Source organism: Opisthocomus hoazin, chromosome 1, assembly GCF_030867145.1.
Source record: "Opisthocomus hoazin isolate bOpiHoa1 chromosome 1, bOpiHoa1.hap1, whole genome shotgun sequence".
In the NCBI taxonomy this organism is placed as follows: domain Eukaryota; kingdom Metazoa; phylum Chordata; class Aves; order Opisthocomiformes; family Opisthocomidae; genus Opisthocomus; species Opisthocomus hoazin.
The window spans coordinates 65741455-65761694 of NC_134414.1; the positions used below are offsets into that span (position 1 = coordinate 65741455).

At 38.9% G+C, this 20240-nt stretch overlaps 2 protein-coding genes across 5 annotated transcripts in view; one reads left to right on the forward strand and one right to left on the reverse strand.

Annotated features, from left to right (window-relative positions):
• Nucleotides 1-13957, forward strand: part of TPP2 (tripeptidyl peptidase 2) — a 59358-nt gene extending 45401 nt beyond the window's left edge. For 2 of the 4 annotated variants that reach the window (XM_075424388.1, XM_075424410.1), the window contains 5 exons: nucleotides 1111-1318; nucleotides 10186-10305; nucleotides 10951-12460; nucleotides 13185-13251; nucleotides 13658-13957. In XM_075424388.1, coding sequence (XP_075280503.1) covers nucleotides 1111-1318; nucleotides 10186-10305; nucleotides 10951-11040 — 418 coding nt within the window. In that variant the 3' untranslated portion in view covers nucleotides 11041-12460; nucleotides 13185-13251; nucleotides 13658-13957. The remainder of the gene's footprint in view (nucleotides 1-1110; nucleotides 1319-10185; nucleotides 10306-10950; nucleotides 12461-13184; nucleotides 13252-13657) is intronic. The other 2 variants (XM_075424400.1, XM_075424396.1) reach the window with 2 other exon arrangements.
• Nucleotides 11811-20026, reverse strand: METTL21C (methyltransferase 21C, AARS1 lysine). Its single transcript, XM_009933462.2, has 5 exons — nucleotides 19870-20026; nucleotides 15752-15912; nucleotides 14514-14656; nucleotides 12875-12992; nucleotides 11811-12615 (listed from the first exon to the last, which is right to left on the reverse strand). The coding sequence occupies exons 2-5, from the start codon at nucleotides 15900-15902 to the stop codon at nucleotides 12221-12223; spliced, it is 807 nt and encodes a 268-aa protein (XP_009931764.1). The 5' UTR covers nucleotides 15903-15912; nucleotides 19870-20026; the 3' UTR covers nucleotides 11811-12220.
• Nucleotides 20027-20240: the final 214 nt, after the last annotated feature.

Sequence of the window (20240 nt, forward strand, 5' to 3'; positions counted from 1 at the left end):
TTTACGTAGAAATATTAAATAAATTACACAAAGACGCTTTCAGGATTTCAATGTGTCCAAAAAAATGCGGTGTTAAGTTTTTGCAGCAAGCTTTATCTCAGAGGGACCACTAGAATATTGATGGTAGAGGTGTGTGTTCTGAATGCTACCTGCCTTTTCATAGTACTTTGCAACCTTTTAGATCTGCATTTGAAGAAAAAATTGACAGCAGTCTAAGAAGTAGCTGCTTGCAAAGGATTCCATTTGTGAAAAGCATGATGACCATACTTGTTCTTAAGAGTATTTTTGAGACCCACTTTTTTCTTTAGTTTTAGAATGTTCCTCTGAATTTCCAGTATATATCCTTAGGAAAACAGTGTTTTGAAGGTGATACCCTACTCAGGAGGGTAACTGGTGGATTTCGCAGTGCGTGGCATGGTGCTGTTTTAGTCACAAACAGAGCAGCAGATTTGAAGATCAGATCCTTAAAGTGGGAGATGCATATTTGTTGATTATTTTAGATAAAATACCAGATTTCAGTTGTAAAAGTAGTCTGTCTGTTCTAGCTGTCCTGAATATTTATGTGTAATTCTAGAATTGCTGATATAAAAGCAAAGCTATGACCTAGTAGACTTCATTCTAAACATTTCTTGGTAAGTTGACCCATTAGGTCATGTGGTTGAATCTAACATCTGAAATTAAACACCAGATTCAGTGGTGCTTTAAATGGTTGCAGTTCCTTTGAAGTCAGCAGAATTGTATCTGCTTGTGTTAGTGGTGGATTTGACTCTCTCTGTTTATAATGCCAAGAACTATAAATCCATATTTCTAGATACTGGCTTATTCAGTTTTAGAATCCCGAGTTGCCCCTGCCTTCAGACATCAAAGGCATTTCAGACTTAGAAGAATGATTGAGCTTGTTTAATGCATAGTGTCTCTAGGTAATTTTTTACAATTAGTTTAATTTGTAGTAAAGAGCCATGCTTTAAAAATTATCTTTGTGCTTATTTTGGTTTTGTATGTACTGACTGCTGTAAACTTCTCAGTTTAAACTTCATACAGCGCTGATTGTGTTCTTAATAAGGTGTTGGCAAAAAGTCCTGAATATTTTTCATGCTGTTTTTTTTCTAGTGAGATGGAAAAACAGAAGACTACTTTAGTGGATGCACTTTGTCGAAAAGGAAGTGCCCTGGCTGATCAACTTCTTCATCTGCAGGCCCAAGAAGGGGCTGCTTCCAGTGAGGCAGAAGGCAAAGATGAGGATCATGAGAGCTGCTCAGAGGCTTTGACAGAGACATTCTGGGAAACAACAAAATGGACTGATCTTTTTGACAGCAAGGTAAGAGAGCAGAGCAGATTTTTTGTCTTTTGCATGTTGGGTTTTTTGATGGTTTCTCCTGAAATTATGCACCGCCTTTGTGTGCGCAGCCTCATACATTCCTCCTTCTACTTTTTCGTGCTGTCCCCATATGTTGTGCTTCCTTAATGGCCTTTTTCCACAGAGGTTTTGCAAAGCCTGTGAAATCCATGGTAAGCCCATCTCTGTGCATGTGAATGTGGAGGTTAAGGGAAGGGTGTGGAACAGTACTAGATATCCATGAAAAAGCTGCTTGCTTTATTGAATTGCTTCTTTCTGTACCTTTCAGGGAATGTTTTTGATTAACCTCTGCGCTGTTCTAGCTGTACACACACAAAAGTGTGCAGCATCCCTACTCTGTTCAGTCCTGCATTCTGTAGCCTCTTCTACACTATGGACGAGAGAAGTTTTGTGTTTTGCTGTCAGTAATGTCTGTAGAGGTAAAGGAAGAAACCCTTGAAAATAATTACACTTACATATTTATTAGCACAGATTTCCCTGTCATTTCAAGGTGCCTAATTCTGAGATGTAAGTTTCTGTCAGCTTCGTTCAAGACAGCTGTTCCAGAATGAAAAAAAAAACCCACCCTGTTGTAGGTGATGAGTTATGTAGCTTTTAATTTACAGAGTTTATGACTTTGTATGTTTAACTGTTGAGTTATTGAGTATTAATGAGTTGCTGTACTTAAATCTTGGATAAGGCTGTGTTTTAGTGGAAGATGAAGTGACCAGTGTATTTGTTTATAATTCAGTTAAATTGCCAAAGCGCTTCAGATAGTTACAACACAAACTTTGACACTAAAAAATTGCTTAATTTCCTTGACAGTAAATAATCTTCCTGGTAAGAACTTATGCATTAGCTGGAGCCCTGAATAAGAAAGTTGATGGTGGTTACTCTCACTTCTTCTAATGTATATATTCTTGTACATCTGCATCCTCTTAGCATTCCTCTTCTAATCTTCAATTTATTATAATATCCTATAGTAGCAGATTTTGTGCTTTAATCATATTGTCTGGCTGTGTATTTGTAAATACAGTACTGTGTTCCAGTACAGTGACCTCTGGTTTACTTCTCTTTTGATTTTTAAAGCTGATGGGAATAATTTCAGTGGAGAAACTGCCAATATAGACATCTTGTTGGGAGTTTGACTATTTGTTATGGGTTTTTTTCAAGACAGATGCTGATTCCTGGCGTTCTTGAGCTGTGTGCTCTAGACCTGAAATGAGTAACTATGATTTGAATTGCATAAATCAGGGATTGAACCTGTCTCTTTGGCTACCCATGGATTTGTCTAAGTGCATATTCAGGCATTGCTCTGAAAATTGATGCTTCTGTATGGTTAAATTGGTACTGAAACATCAACAAAACTTTTTAGACTTTTGTAGCATTTTATATGGAAATAACTTTCATTCTATTTACACAGTATGTCTGTCTCCTTTTCCCTCTTGGTTTTACTTGTGAAATTGAATCTAAACTGACTGTCCTGAGCCCTACACAGCCACTTGCTCGCTCCCCCGCAGCAGGATGGGGAAGAGAATTGGAAATGTTGAAGCGAGGCAGCTCGTGGGTTGAGATAAAGACAGTTTAATAGGTAAAGCAAATGCTGGGCACACAAGCAAAGCAAAACAAGGAGTTCATTCACCAGTTCCCATCATCAGGCAGGTGTTCAGTCATCTCCGGGAGAGCAGGGCACCATCATCCGTATGTGATGTGGTTTTGGTTTTTGTTTTGGTTGTTTTTTTTACTGTGAGGGTGATCAAACGCTACAATGGGTTGCCTGGAGAGGTGATGAAGTCTCAGTCCTTGGAGGCAGTGAGAACTGAATCAGATGTGATCCAGGGTAACCTGCTATAGGTGGCCCCGCTTTGAGCAGGGGGTTGGCGTAAACAATCTCCAGAGCTCCCTTCCACCTTTAACCATTTTGTAATTCAGTGACTGCTTTGCAAGTAATTTACGTAGCTCACTAGTTGCTGTGGTGGTTTTCTTCATGCTTTTTGTGATCTAGGAGCATGTGTGTTGGTCAGTAATGATGTAGTGTTAGTTTTGCTAGCTATCAATTTAATGTGTCTAAAGATCACCTGATGGATGTATCCTCTCATCTCTCCCGTGATACTGTTCAGTAATTCTGATCCCAGCAGTACCTATAGATAAGGTAAAAAAAAAAAAAAAAAAGTTTGAAGGGAAAGAAATACATGCTGCTAATTAGAGCTTTCATATGATTATTGGAACTGTGACTTTTAATTGTTCTCTATTCTACTTCAAGGTTTTCTTTTTCTGGAAACTCTTTGAAAGGGATGAGGAGTGAGAATAATGTGACTTGAGCCTTGATGGGTTTGAGAATTTTGCTTTGAAAGGAGATAGTAGAGCACTCCAATGATTTTCCCTGATAACAGATTTGGAGAAAAGGACTAGGGCTAGGGTGAAAGGAATTATTTTCAATTGAGAACTTTTTTTGGTTTTTCTTTATTGCTTCCTAGAAGTTTCACACTTGCTGCTGTTCATATTCTTTTCATTTCCTTTACTAACAGGTGTCATGTCCGTCTAGTAGTTTTCTTAGGAACTGGCTGTAGTTAGCAGTTACACTGTTCAGACCAGCTGTTTCAGTTGTTAGCACTACGCTTTCCGGCCGATGACGAAATGTTATTTGGTCATTCAAAACCATAAAGATACGATGAGGATCCAATTACACTTTATTTAGCTTTTTTAAGGGTCACGATTAATGCCTAAGACTACAACATTGATATGGCCTGACACAGAAAAGCATAAGAAAAAGCATAAGAAAAAAACTTACAGTTATATTTCTCCTGTCTTTGTTGTGAACTGTGAGAATAGCTTTACATGTGTGTCATGGACTGTAACTTTGCTTCAGAAATTAACTTAATACTTCCTTCATTCCACCTACCTCTGCCAAACTTCATTTTATGTTCAAGCTGTCTGATCAGTATGAATTCATTTTTATTTATAATGACTGACAGGTTTTGTAAGTGGATTGTGCTTAAAGCTCTCTCAGCTTCCTGTCTGAATAAAAGTAAGTGTTTTCTGCCCTAGAGATGGACCAATAGAATGTTTTCAGTATCTGCAGAGGCCTTTGGTCTTCCTCCTTCGCACTAGCTTCTGTCTGGAAGAAACAGTTGTATGAATCTCCACCTCGGTGCTGCATGCAATATGCTGTTGTACTTGTGGAATATTTTGCTATGTTAAAAATAAATTTAATACCTTAGTGCAAATGTTATTTTACAGACAGTTAGAGGAAAATATGGAGTTTTGACCATTTAAGGGGAAATGGTACTGTTCATGTAGCTTGCTTCCTTTGAGATGGGGAGTTTAGGAACAATGTTGAGGACTTAATTTTGTGAAGTAGTATTTAAGGCTTCAAAACAGATTCTGTCTAAGAAACAAGTATTTTTGCTAGGGTAAGGGCAAAAACATTTATTATGGTCTTCAGTCTAGCTGGCTTGAGCTTGGCAAAATTTGTCTTGGTAGAAAACAAGAAATTATGGCTTTAACAGCCTTTCTGTGGTGGTATGTGTTGTGTTCCACAGTATGGTGGACTGACTTAGACCAGGCTGATAAAATGAAGTGTTGTGACTCTGCTCTATCGCCTAGTCTTGCATGAGTCACTTCTTTTTGGGGAACAGAATGGAATCACAGAATGGTAGGGGTTGGAAGGGACCTCTGTGGGTCATCTAGTCCAACCCTCCTGCCGAAGCAGGGTCACCTACAGCAGGCTGCACAGGACCTTGTCCAGGCGGGTCTTGAATATCTCCAGAGAAGGAGACTCCACAACCTCTCTGGGCAGCCTGTTCCAGTGCTCCGTCACCCTCAGAGGGAAGTTGTTCTTCCTCATGTTCAGACGGAACTTCCTGTGCTTCAGTTTGTGCTCATTGCCCCTTGTCCTGTCACTGGGCATCACTGAAAAGAGTTTGGCCCCATCCTCCTGACACCCACCCTTGAGATATTTACAAGCATATATTAGATCCCCTCGCAGCCTTCTCTTCTTCAGGCTGAACAAACCCAGCTCCCTCAGCCTCTCCTTGTAGGACAGATGTTCCAGTCCCCTCACCATCCTCGTAGCCCTCTGCTGGACACTCTCCAGCAGCTCTTCACCTTTCTTGAAGTGGGGAGCCCAGAACTGGACACAGTACTCCAGATGGGGCCTCACCAGGGCAGAGTAGAGGGGAAGGAGAACCTCCCTCGTCCTGCTGGCCACACTCTTCTTAATGCACCCCAGGATGCCATTGGCCGCCTTGGCAGCCAGGGCACACTGCTGGCTCATGGTCAACTTGTTGCCCACCAGGACAGCCAGGTCCCTCTCCGCAGAGCTGCTCTCCAGCAGGTCCACCCCAAGCCTGTACTGGTTCATGGGGTTGTTCCTCCCCAGGTTCAGGACCCTGCACTTGCCCTTGTTGAACCTCATCAGGTTCCTCTCTGCCCAACTTTTCAGCCTGTCCAGGTCACGCTGAATGGCAACACAGAACAGAAGAAGTTCGGAGGGAGGAAAGGTGAAGTAGGGAGGTAGGATCAGGGATAGACCTTCTGTGAATGTGCTTCAAAGGAGGGTCCTCAAGAGTCAGCCAGCTGATTCTAAAGCACTATGTTGGAAACAAAAACGTGGAGCTCTTCCTGCACGTGGACATGGCTTTGTGGCATTGGCATGTTAAAGATGGAGCAACTGGGTGAGGAAGGATGGAAATAAGGCACTTTGAATACTTCACTGATCATTTGAGTATATATATGGTTTTAGATAGAAACATTGCTCTAAGTTTCTTTACTTGTAAGCTTCCTGTAAGTCAAAGTACATGCAGATGTCGGTAAATTAAATGGCTAAGTAAATTTTTGAAAACAAAGAGAAACCATGTTTTCTTCTATGTTGTTTTTAAAGACGGACCGGGGACATCATCACTTTTCTGCGCGTTTCTGCTCACCCTCTAGTAAACCAAGTGCTATCACTTGTTTGACCTCTCCTCTGCAGATGTAGCACCTCTGTTGCCCCAGGGCAATTGTTGGTTCCTTTGAGTTGCCTGGTTTCCACTGAAGTATCGTCTTGTCCCCCTATTGTAGCAAGCACGCAGGGAAGCTGGTGCTGACTTTTGATAGTGAGTGTGTTTGTTCACACTTTCAGCTATCACTTGTCTCTGAAGGTTTATTTTAGATGAAACACAAAAGAAAATATTTGTCCCCTGTGTACACAAAAGTCTTTCAAATAACCTCCAGTTGAGTCAGCTCGATGCAGCAAGTATTTGATTGATTATGGTAACACATTTGTGAGAGTGCTTTAGGGTTTTAGTAACAGTTGTGCAATTTTTCTTTTACCTAGAACGTAGCTTTAAAATTTGTGGGCCAAAATCCCTGGTTTTAAACAAAACTGCTACAGGAGAGTAGTAGGATGTCGCCTGTTTGTTACTGGGAAGAACTTGTCTGCAGAGTTTAATGCCCCTCAACCTTTAAATTGGCTGTTGGGAATAAGCAAAACGTCGCATTTAAAAAGAAGTTTAAAAACAAATAAAAGGTCCAGACCCTTTCCATCTTGTCTTTTAAACATCTTCAACCTGGATTGTTTTTTCTTTTACTGTATGCACTGTCAGATTCAGCTGTCTCTTCCACCTGGCTGTATTTAGTCACTGCCAAAAACTTGTTGCTGGATACTTGATTCCCTTAACTCCCCTCCCTCTCTTGAAAATATGATGAGTCAGTGTTTTTATATGAACATCACTTATTTGTAATAAGCCAGTTGATTGAGCAGAGAGGAGTCAACAAATGTAGGTAAGAAACCTTAGTTTATTGCCATAGGTGTATGTGAACTGGAAAAAAATAATTTGGTGGTAATTATCAACATTACAACTACGTGTTCTTACAAGTAATTGGAGTGTGTTGTCTATAGATTATATTGCTTAACCTAGTATTTTAATTATTTAGAAAAGTAGATGCATTTTAATCAACAGTTCAAGTAATGACATAACTGATTGTAGAACGCTGTTTTCCTTTCTGTAGGTAGCAGTATTAGGATACTAGAAAAGTTTTATTAGGTACTTTAGTCCTGCTGGATTCAAAAGTGTTCTTTTTTACAGAGTATTTTCAGGCTTTTAAATACTTTAGCCGTGCAAATATGTTGGAAGAGTTTGTTTCAGTATTTTACTGTCCTAAATATGCATCTTGATGTAGCCAGTAGCAAGCTAGGCAGCTAACTAGGAGGTGGGCATGCAAGTACTTTCATGGGTCTGGCTCTTAGCACACTTAGTATTACAAGCCATTAGCTTGGGGAGTGAAGTATCTAACAGCAATTTCCCACTCAGTATCCTAGAAGTACACGTTGCCTTTTCTTATTACGCTTTGTTGACCACTCTGGCCAATTTCTGGGCCACATCACTTGTTCCCTAAAAGCTAGCCTTATTTATATTTGTTGAAATTATGAAATAATGTTGAATACTTAGAATTCGTCCCTATTCCTTCATTTAGCAACTGCTTTTAGATAATACAGATTGGTTTATTTGCTGTTGTTATACATTCAGATAGCAGCTGTTTTCTCTGTTATATCTTAGTAGCACTCCAGTGTATATTTTGTTTACACATATCAAGGAATCATAATCTTCACTTCTGTGATCTTGTAAAGCTTGCAATATTTTAATTATGATGTTTAATTTGACCAGTATGTATACAAGTTATAAAGTATTATTTCTTATCTGACATTTTTTGTTTGTAAACCTGTTTTGATTTTAAAGCATCTCATGCATTATTCTTAACTTCTGAAGTGCTTATTAACTTTTTAGTCGTTTTACTTGTATACAGCTTTTTTCCCCAAGCACTGAGACAGTAATTATTGTCTTTTATGAAGAGCTCTTGGAGCATTGTTTTCAATCTTTTGGTCCAGCAGAGAACTTTTTTCTCATTTAGAAATACCCAAACTTTTATTTGGCCAGAGCAAGGGTGTTTCGTAAAATGCTTTGTTTTCTTGCCACAAAAACTCTAGGAAGCCCTGTTACGAAAGAAATGCTGTCAAGTGGCTTTCCTCCTGCCTTTGTCACTGATGTTCAGTAACCATTCAAAACTTACAGGGTCAGGTAAGAGCTTTCTTACTAGAGCAGTGACATTATTTCTGGTTAGCCTCCGAGATGTTATATTTGCTGAGAGCTCCAATGCATTTTTCATTTGATTATTTTGTTTTGGTTTGGTTTTGTTTTGTGATTCTGTCATCTTTTACAGAGGGGATTTTTTTAAGTCTAGTTTAATCAACTAAAACTGCTAATGGATCCACTGAGCAGTTATTCAGAAGTGTTTGCTAATGTGTTTTGCTTTAGGAAAATATCCAAAATAATTGGATTTAGAATGCAGCATGCAAAGTATTTTTCCAATAGCAGTATTTGGAAAATCTGTATGTGAATGCTCATTGTTGCATATATGTGTCTGTTTAAGCTACAACAGCTTAAGTGAATATTTCAACGCAACAAATTAAGTACTTTAAGACAGAAGAACAATAGAGCAACTCTGAGTGCTTGGCATATACTTTACAGCTTCAAAATAACACCTTTACTTGCTTGATAATTAAGCTTGTTGTTTCTTTTTTTTAGCTCAGTCTTTTTAAGTATTGACCCTGCAAAGACGTGTATGTGTGATTAACATTCAATGGAAGTGTTCAGGCAGCTAAAATTAGGCAGGTTCTTCAGTCCTTGGGGGATTCAGATCTTGGTTTCCTTAATGTTTGTATTCTTAAGAAATATTTAAATTTTTTTTGCTGTAATGCAAAATACTTATTTCTGAACATTTTTAAAGTGTTTTTGTTAGCTCTTCTTAATAAGATATTTTAAGTGGACAGTGGGAAAACGTAACTTTTGTTGGAGGAGTCAGAGGAAAGGAAAAATACCATAATGAGTGAGGGGAAATGAATAACAAACTCTAATACAAGATTTCATAAACTTTGCCAACAACAGAAACACCACCATATTCACCAACTTTGCTGCTATGTCACTCTGTAGTAAAATATTTTAAAAAGCCATGTACTGTGAGTGTTCCAAAGGGAATATATGAAAAAAAGTCTTGATTGCACTAATACTTAGTGCTGTAGCTGGTGATATGGTATGAACTGTCTTGCAACACCCTGAATGCTATCAGTGTTTGGGTGTTGAGAACCTGATTTACTTTACATTATTAGTTCTTAAGTAGACATATTCATTTGTGCATGTTAGTTATAGCATTGACAAGTATTGTAAGCTTTCTTTTTAGCATTAGTAGTAAGAGGAAGATTTTTTTATAATCTCTTCTTAATAAATTACCAACAGTGAAGAGCTGACCCAAAACCTGAGGTTTGTCTTCATACTTACCTGTCTTCATTGCTTGTTTATAATTGTGTGCATTTCTCTGTATGCATGTGTGTATGTGTATCATTCACTATGTACGTTCATACTTGTTTCTGCAGTAAGTTTGTGACTTCCTGGGAATCAAAACTCTCAATTGGGTCTTTGTTTCTCTTGGTCAAAGATATACCTGCCTGGTTCTTGATTTTTTTAATATTTTTGTTGTTGTTGATGCTGTACAGTTGCTTCTAGAGAACGAAAATCCAAAGAAGCTAGAAATGTGATGAATAGAAAAATTAGAATAATGACATCTGTGTTACATAAGATGTTCTGAAGTCAAATATGTTTGTGAAGTCAGAAATAGTCGCTAGGAAGTTCATGTTTATAACTACTACTGTGAATCATCTGTTTTACTGCAAAGAAAAATGCAAGCTATCTCATGTAAATGTTTTACTTCGTTGAAATCACTTCTGCTACCTGAACAGAACCTGCTATTACTTGTTAAGCATTATAAGATTAAAATATTAAAATACCTAATTTGTTTTTGTTTTCGTGTTGTAGGTTTTGACTTTTGCCTATAAGCACGCATTGGTAAATAAAATGTATGGGAGAGGTCTCAAGTTTGCCACAAAACTTGCGGAAGAGAAGCCAACAAAGGACAACTTGAAAAACTGCATTCAGGTAAGGTGTATTTGATAAAGTAACAGGCTATGTTCATGCTGAGTAAGCTTTTAAAAGTAAGATATAGGTGTTTTTTGAATTTTGATAGCTTTTACATTGTAGAACTCACTAAACTTAACATTTCAACTTTATCCAGGCTTTTCTGGCTTGGCCTCCATTTTTAATAATGATTTCTGCTTTCTTTTTCTAGAATAGCTGGTTTGTGAGTGTCTTTTTTAGTAGCTTTACTTTCTGGAACTTACTGTGCGGCATGAAGAAAGCAGAAGACGTCTTAGCCAAAGATCTTCCACTTATTTAAAATCCTGTTATGTTGCTGTTTAATCACTGTTATTTTTACTAGTATTAATCACAATTATTGCTAGTAGAATATAGGTGGAGAATTAATGGGAATTAATGTAACTCCTGGGACAAAATTTTTGTGCATTGAGTTGAAAGGCCGTAGATCATATAGAATGGTTTTCTTTTTCACTGTTCAGGACTAAGTAATTCAAAGATCACTAGTTCTCCAGTCTGTTATCTTTCTGATAATAGATATCTTTAGTAAAATGTTGATACCAATGCAGTGTGTGTTGGAAGGATTTAGATTTTAAAAAGAATAAGACCCTAGAGCTTCTCATTTTTTTAATGTTTACTTTTTTTCTTCAGCTAATGAAGTTGCTTGGATGGACTCATTGTGCAACTTTCACTGAAAACTGGCTTCCTGTCATGTATCCACCTGATTATTGTGTATTCTAGAAAACCAACAATTGTAAACTTAAAGTGATTTTATATGGGGCAGGATATGAAAAGATAAGTTTGACTTTTTATTGGAACGCATGTTTTCATTACTGAATGCTGATTATTAAATTGTGTGTATTTATCAGTAAAGGCACCTGGGTACAGCTTAATACCTATTAAACTAACTCCTTTCACCAGGGAGTTTCCTTATTGTGCATCCCATTGCTGGCAATGGATGTGCCAGAACTGCCAACACCATGGACTTGGAATTAGGCTGGGAAGGCTTACTGCATGCATGTTAGGTTCTTAACTGTTACTTTTAACTGCAAACCTGTAAAAGCTGTGTATTTTTTACAGTAAACTGAATTTTAACATGTTTGATCTTAATTTCAGTTGTATGAAGGCCTTAAAGCTACTTCAAGAGTAGCTAAAACCTTATTTATTCGACTAAAGTAACGGGACATCAATACCTGTATTGTTTGCAAGAGTTTACATTTAATTTTTTTAAGAAAAATTCAACCTCTCAAACTGTTACAATGTGTAACTCAGAATTGCTGATGCATAGGTGCTCTTGTAAATCTTCATTTTGGAGTGATTTCAGGCAAACTCAAAAATCCTTATGAAGCTGAGTATCAGGACAGGCTGATACATGTATGAAAGTGCCAGACAGTTAAATCTTGATCAGGTATTGTAAAGCTATACATATATGTTTAATAATGTTAAAAATGTAAAACACAGCAGAATAAATGTGCGAAGTTGAAGATCAAAAACCACCATGTGCACTCTGATACTTTAAAAGATTGTTTTATAATTAATAAAAACAAATAAGCTAAAAATTGTATTGGTTTCTGAAAGACTACGTAAATGAAACTTGCTGAAAGAAAATAGCTTACAAACAAGTTCAGTGCATCCCAGAGGATCAATGCTTTCTGTTAAAGCCTTTTTACTAACTATTGCTACTAACATTGTTCCTTTAGTGGAGTGAAATTGGTCTGTTTTAACAGATCATATATATTAGCCAGAGACAAATTGCTATATCATTTGTCTTGCCAGTGTTTTTTCCATAACTTGTAATGCAAAATTTGGATACAACTGCAACTTTACAAACATAAATGCACAGAAAGTGCACTGTAATGCTGCAAAACATTCCAAACTGTAAGGTGGTGCGACTAAATCAATAATAGTAGTAGTTTTCTCTTCAGTTCTCTCTTACTGTGGCTTTAAGCAGCTTGACATTTGATTCTGGAAATTCTGCTAGAATGGTTGTGTTAAATATATTGCCAAGTTTTTCCAAAAATTCATAGTCTGTACTGAATCTGAATTTATTTGCCCATAGTAATACTGTTCCTGGCTTGCAGAAATACACCATTGTTGCTAGCAGGGGGTCCAGAGCTGTGTGATGGTACACAACATCAGTTGCCAGCAGGAAATCATAATGGTAAGTTGATACAGGAAAGTCTTCATCGAGGCCTTCTCCCCATACTAGTTTTCTCACTTCAGGCTTGTGCATATTCGTGTTTTGTGTATTTCTTGAAATATTATATGAGAGATTTTCTAGAACTTCAGGCAAATCAGTAGCTGTAACATAAGCTCCTAAAGAAAACACAGATTTGTTTCAATTCATAGGTATGTAGTTGAACATATATAAAACTTTGTCTACGTAACTTCCCCAGCTCCCCCTCACCAATCGTTACTTTATTAACAAAGCAGTGCTTTACAATAATTTTCATTTTAAGAAAAAGCAGTGATAAACAAAATTTACTTCAACTGTTGGCTCATTGCCTAAAGGTGACAGTGGCAGATCTAGATCATCTTTCACCAGAAATCCAAAAGGAAATATGAATTTACTAACCTAAGATACAGGCCACAATGGAGACCAATCCTGTTCCAGCGCCAATTTCCAAAACTTTTTTGTCTTTGAGGTTGAATTGTTCTTGATTTGATTCCAGATACTGAGATAAAGCCAGTGCCTAAAACAGGTTAACATATATCCATAAGAGGGTAACAGGTAAGTTGTACAAAAATTCATTAGATGTTTTTATACAGGGTTTTTTTTATACAGTGAAAAATACTGAAGGTTGTAACATGAAAATATAATGGAAAGAATTATGATGTGTCCTGTTTTTATATTAAAAAATTAATTAAAACCAGCTTATTTTTAGTTTTAGGTTTATGGGATATGGATTTGCTAAACACTTCTATACACTGTGAGTCCTCTGACGGCTCAAGGTAGGCAGTTTTTAGGTGTGAACCATACAGTCAGAACAGGAAACAAAATGTTTAACAACATGTAAAAAGTAATGTTCTGGTTTATTATCATAGATGTTATGGTTTATTATCACTCTCATAAAGTAGATTCAGGTTTCAGCAGAGATTTTTTTTGAAAACTGATTTTTTTTTTCTTTTTTTTGTTTCAAAGAAAATACTACAATTTTGTTATTTACCAACTCAACACTTGTTTGTTGATAATAGTATAGGCTTAAAAACAAACAAACAAGAACAGCAGCACTGTATGGACATATTGCTTATCAGACCTTTGTAAAGATCTTACCGATAGAATATAAATTGACTGTTTGTAAACAACATAAACCGATGCCAAAGAAACGAACTTCCCCCTTTTATTTGTCTTCTTTAGAGTTGTGTTACTGTTTTAACTCTTGTGCTGTTCATAATGCAACACTGGCTGCCTGCTCTGGGAAAGCTGACAGCTAATGACTCGCCAGTCCAGTTTGTGCAACCTCTCGATTTTCTTGGAAAGTTTTACCATCTGCATTCTGACACCTGATTAATGTGCGCACTGATGATCTGACACTTCAGAATAAGATCCTGTTTCACCCACCCGTATACTTTCTTTTTCTCTGTTGTTTTGAAATTGTCTGCCATTTTCTGTGAGCTTTTTCAATAAATGTGGATCTGAAAAATTTTGAAATGCTAATTTGCATGTCTTTCAGTTGACGCTCTCTTCCCTCAAAGGCAGTTTTCTCAGTCCACACAAAATTCTGCTTTTAAGAGCAGGATAAGCAAAGACTGAAGAATTGTTTGCAAGTATGGTTTTCCATACGCTGTTCTTAAAGAACAGGCTGGAACAGTTCCATTGCAGTATGGAAAACCATATAAGAAGCATATTTAATTGATTTACCTCCTTTATTTAATCTCTCACAATTTTCTTTTTCAGCCTCCTTTTTGTACTGCTGATTGTTTACTTCCCAGTAGTGACTGATCGGAAACATGGAGGAAGCTGAACACTTCCTCCCAGGTTCCCTTTCTTAATTTTTTTCAGTATCTGCATCCAATGTACAAATACTTAGGTGCCACAGTGAGCTGGCAAATTAGCGCATGGCAGAGCTTTCTGCTGAAGTACTTCACAACTTCATTCTGCGTAGGGGAACCTCCGCTGTCAGAAGTGTCATCCAAAAAAGGTCCCTTAATATGTGAGACACTGTCATGGGTTACTCTTATGTCAGCTTTCTGGTGCTGTGTCATGTGCTTACCCCTGGCCATACCACGGCTCCAAAGTGTTCAATGGACTCTTGAATGACAATCTGGTGGCCAACATACGTGTAGTGCTCTTTGTCAAAGTAGGGCGAAATTCTAGGAACCCAGTTCTGTAGTATTTTAAGAATTACTGGTGAATCTGAGAGAGAAAAGACGAAATTTGTATCTTTATATGCAGTTGTTTATATGTGACTTGTTAAAAGCTAAGAAGTATTTTGCAAAGATAGTATGTGGGCACATGGACTAGAAGAGCCATCAGGCCCTTGGCCCTGGGACTGGTTGCTGCCCAGAAGCGGACGGTCTGGCTGCAGTCTACCAATGCAAATATGTAACTCTGCTAATAATGGCTAGAAGACTTTCGGGACCAAGTTAGCTTGTGTTTTGGGGTGTGCTGTAGTTCATGCTGTGCCAGAGTATGGCAAGCAGGGGGTTGTGCTGTGATTTTCAGTTGTGAGGCCAACGGACCTAAGACATTGTGCGTCCTTTTACAAAAGAAGAATTTAGATTTACCTCTTGCATTGAAGAAAACCTAGCTCTTTTTAGTAGTTATTTTTTAACTAGTCTTCCACAAAAGGAGGGTCATAAGATACTTTTTAAGTATATGCTGACATATGTGGTGCTGCTCAGCAGGTGTGAGTGCTACAGGTGTGCTAGCATGTCTCATCATAGCGAGGAGGCTTGTAGGTGAGGTTTTTCAGGAGAGCTCTGCTGAACTGCTCCATCTGATCTCACTGAAGATAAGAACGCTGTTCTGGATGACTGCACTGTTGTTGGAAGCCAGTTAGCAGGATATGCATAGATGATACAAAATTAACTTTTAACTGCAAAGAAAAATTTTGCTCTGGCTTGCTTGGATTTTAATTGATGCCTGCCTGGAAGCCTTGGTAGGTGTTTGAGCAGTTCAGCCTGTTGAAATTCATAGTACCACAGCTTCAACAGTACCAGCCCAGTTAACGCATGTTACAACCACATCTCTGATTGTAATTGAGAAACAGTACTTAGTTGTCTAAATAAAAAGCAGAGACATTTTTAAAAATACATCGTAATTATGGAGGTAGTCCTTCTTGTAGATTTAGTCTGATAATAAATACAAACATAAGGGAAAATGGTGGGGGGAAGATAGCGGTCAAACGGAAAAGTGACACAGTGACAACTACTATTTGAAGGCGGAGAAAAGTGAAAGTGTGAAATGCTAGCATGCCATAGCAATTGCAGTATTTAAATTGGATTAAACCTGAGTCGGATTCTGCTGTTGATGCATGCTTCGAGCCACAGGTGCAGTTTTCAGAGTCACACCACTCTTCACAGGTTTCTTCTTCCTCCATTTCGCAGTCCATTACTCTTTGAATCTTGGTGGGGAATGGTGGCTGCTGCGCAGAGATCATGGCAAAAGAGCTGAAATGCAAAGGGAAAAATAATGTTGTAAAAGCTTACGGACCACTGTCCTTGTACGAGATCTGACTGGAAGAAGACAGCGAGTGGTTTGGGTGGGCTTTGGTGTGGGGTTTTTTCAGTTAAACGTTGAAGGCCCAGAAAGCCACGATGAGAGGTGGCATCCCCACTCCACTGGAAATTGCCATGAGCACTTTCTGATAATGCAGTAATATTATCAGAGTTTTTATTTTATCATATTTATTGTTTTATTATGTTGATTTTATCATTTTATGCAAGATCTTAGCATTTTGTCACTAAATGAATGCCACTAATCAGTCTGAAAAGTAAGCTGCCTGCATGGTGCTGCTGTCAGTTGAAGCAATAGCTGAGGAAGGTTAACTGTCCCGTCATGTCTACAACTTATCTGTGTCATTTACCGTTTCCCAAAGAACTCAGGGCTTGGCATTCCTGCGATGAAACTGGTTCATTTGCTGCAGCTAGCACTCTTGATTTTGTCCCCTTGTATACAGTTGCCTTCTCTTCTCTGCCCTTTCCTGCAGAGCAGCTAATTGAATTACTCTGGGATGCGGTGAATGGCAGAGGGTGCAGATTGCGGTCAGGAGGTAATTGCAGTGAGAAGTTTGGATCAGTGAGCTTTTTGGGGAGCTCTGTGTGTGTGTTATGAATGACTGTGCATCTTCAATGTATAGGGCAGCACCTAGCATCAGGAGGAACTGTTTGATGCTAGCTAACAAGCAGTAAAAGCAGGAGTAGGACTGGATCTAAATTTGCCTGGGGAGAAATACAAAGCTTTTTGCTTAATTAGAGTTTTCTTCAGTGATAGCAGCTATGTGTATGCATATCTGTGTGTATGTGTGTAGATGTGTATATATACACACATATAAATTGTATGAAGAGAAAAAAAATGGTTCATAGCTTGCTCTGGCCAGAGGCTGCACAAGTTCACCCTTCCCACGTATCACAAGGGCCGAAGTGTGCTACGTCTCGGTCCGTGACTGGCCTCGCTCTGCTCATTCTTGAGAACGCCTGTCGGTTTGCGCTCTCTGGCCGCACGCACTGCCGACAGAGCGTTGTGTGCTTTGGGCTGCATCGTGCTGCGGGTGGCTGCGCTCTGCTCGATACCCTGGCCGGAAGGGGGAGAGGTTTGGCAGCACCCCGGAGCTTTGACAGCGCCTGCAGGTAGTTTTTTAAAGAGCGGGGTGACTGCTGACTTGGGTGGTTTATTTGAACACGTGATACTGACACCGCTGCAGTTTTACTGATACCTGATATATTCCTTATTGCTACTCTGTTTATTCACAAGGACAGGATTTGTGTTCTAACTCCTCTAGCACTGCATCTGTTCAGTCATGGCAGTGATTTTGTACTGTTTCAGAGAAGAGAGTGTTTCAAAGTAATCCGACTTCTGCAGATGGGGCTTTTTTTTTTTGTTTGTAGTTTTTTTTCCTCAGAGAGCCTTCACCTAGCTAGTAACAGGTTCTGGCTATGCACCATTTGTGTATAATTCGAGATACGATGATGGTAGATACCACACTGACAGTAATGTTGCAGTTACAGCATTCTCTGGCTTATGAGTGAATGCATCCATATTCACGTTTCACACGTGAAAGTGTGCCTCCTTACAACAGCAGTGGTTTCTATGCAGTCTCATGTAATTAAAAGTATACTTCCAGTTTTCAGCAGTGCTTCTTTTTCATATCTTGAGCTAGAAGAAAATTGGTCATGTTTAAATGTTTTAGGAAATCTCTGGGAAAACATATGAACACCTGTGTAACTGGCAAGGTTTGTAATGAAAATAGAAGTGTGTCCAAACTGGTGATGGCTACAGCCGGAAAGCACTTCACTGAAGACCCAGTCTTCTGAACATTTCATCTTTAAAGATGCAAAGCACTACATTTTCAAAGCTGTTTTTTGGTTTTTCTTACTTGGTCGGGCTCTTCTCTATGACTTAAGTGAAAGGCCAGTCCTGAAATTACAAAGCGAGAGGAGACTTTGCATTGTCCAATGCCCTTTTATGTAAAAAGCAGAAAGGCTTGATTAATGAGTAATCTGTTTAACATGTCAGTTTGGGTAGAAAGTGAGCCTTCTGTATTTTTTTTCTTTGCTTAGGTAAGTTCTTACTGCAACAGCTCAAAATTTCAGTTGGCTATGCACAGTAGTGAATACCACAAAATAGCTTGGAAACAAGCTTAAATAATGTATTTGTTGACCCATTGTTAAGTACTTCAGTAAATACAGTTGCATCTCTGGTCATGATACATATATATACCGCCCTATTATCACTCATTCAGTACAGACTGAATTCCAAATTAAATTAGACACATTTTCAAAATAAAAATCGCTGCCCTCTCTCGTGCTTTGTCCTTTGAGCTCCTCTAAAAAAGAGGAGTCTGCTTAAATATTTATAAAGGTGCTTTGCTGTTTTTGTTAAATCCCTTCTTAAAATGATCAGGAGGTCTAAAAGGCACCAAGCGATGACACCGATGTTGTGGTAAGACTGGTGTGGTCCTTAAGTCCATCAGTTGCCCGAGTTCTGAGAGGGTAAACTGGGGGGATAAAAACTGCGCTTTGCCATCTGTATGTCATGTAACACACTGGGCTCTGGTTAGTCCTGGGGCTGCTAGGTGCTGTAATAACATCTTTTCATTGGCAAAATAGAAAGGTGGTGTTGGGTTTGGGGTTTTCTTAATATAGCTTACTGCCATAACTCTTAATGATGTATTTTATAAACGAGTAAAAAGGTAAGGCCTTTTAGCTGCAAACTACAAGTCAGATTTAGTCTTACAATTTCAAGAATTCAAGTATGTTAGCATCTTGGCCTTAATGGTGCACAGCTTTATTTCATCTTTTTAAATGACAAACTGCACCTGAAGACTACAGACACAAGTGAGTGTTGAGTAAAGTATTTGCCAATAGGTGGTGGTTGCGTTGTTACGTACCCTGTGTGTAACACAGTGAAGCTGCTACTGTGCTTCTAGAAATGTAAATACTGACACTTCTTAATATTTTGACATTTTTCTGATCCATATTTCACTGAAAATGGTATATCTCTAAAAGCATTTTAATTTCATATAATAATATTGCAACTGAAATCTGTTCCCTTAGAAAATGTTGGCTCTTTCTGAATGTCAGCAGCTGATTTCTTTGCAAAATGATCCTGAGGGGAAATCATCTAAACTGTATGCTTTCCAGAGTCTTTAAACCCGTATTGACTTCACTAACAGCCTTAAACTGTTGTGAACAAAACAACTTACAAAATCACATTTGATTTCTTCAGAACCTAAGGAAGAAAGAGTAATTCACAAAATTATCTATTTGACAATGCAACATAAAATTAACAAGGTAATTAAACACTGAAGGGCAAATTGTAAGATGATGATAAACCTTAAGGTAACAGTTTATCCCCTATAAGAGTAAACTTTGTGCCTCTTCATCTTTCAGAATCCAGTGCTTGGAAGGAGCTTTTCAAATCTAGCTGCATGGCCCACCACCCCCGCCCCCCCCCCCCCCCCAAGAAAAAGCAGATTAGTCAGCAGTACGGTGTCACTGGGTCTTCAGCTGTAAACACAGCTCTGCTGGAACACATTTCTCTCGCCTCTGCACAAAGTTGCACAGCATAGCCTGCTTTAGGCTGAATTATCTGGGCAAAATTTCATGGGAAATGCAGTTGCAGTGTGTTCTTTGCTAGATGGGGCTTAGCCATGCACTCATACCATACGCAGACGTCCCTGTTTCTTTGAGCTCATGCAATTTGCTCGTGTTCTTATGCACTAGATTAAAAAAAAAAAAGTATTATAGAAAGATGAATATAAATGCGAGGAAATAAAGGAAATGTCAGTGCTAGGAACATCACTATAGCAAACCTATAGGATACGCATCCAAATGCTGAAAAGCAGCAATGACCATCACTGCTCGCGAAATAGCAGGGGTTGGGTGAGCTGGGTTGTGCTGGCTGACCTGGAATGGGAGAGTTCCGACGGACGCCTGTCCTGGGTTGGTCAGCGGAGAAGACGGATGCGTGCCTGATGAGGTTAGCTGGACGGCTCAGTGGGGACTGCAGTGACGGAGGGTGCTGGAGGCTTCCCGCGGGCTGATGGGACGCTCCAGAGGCTTTTATACAGGCGTGCACGTGGAAGGAGTAACGCTCTGCCCCGGCCAGTCAGGTGGGAGGCTATTTACAGTAACATTACCAGGCAGCGCTCGAAGAACTTACTATGTCACGCTAAACTCTCCCACGCTGGCAGTACAAAATGAAAACACACCTCGGCTTTGAAGTCCTGAGCATACCAACCCTCAGAAACGAAACCTCGGCCTCCTCCGACCCATCT

Bases quoted from the DNA above. Each gene is read 5' to 3' on its own strand.
- METTL21C (XM_009933462.2), bottom strand. From the start codon at position 15,902: ATGATCTCTGCGCAGCAGCCACCATTCCCCACCAAGATTCAAAGAGTA. The intron at 14,657-15,751 runs GTTTAATCCAAT...TTTCTCTCTCAG, and splicing joins AACAGCAGAATCCGACTCAG to ATTCACCAGTAATTCTTAAA. The intron at 12,616-12,874 runs GTTAGTAAATTC...TGTTTTCTTTAG, and splicing joins CATTGTGGCCTGTATCTTAG to GAGCTTATGTTACAGCTACT.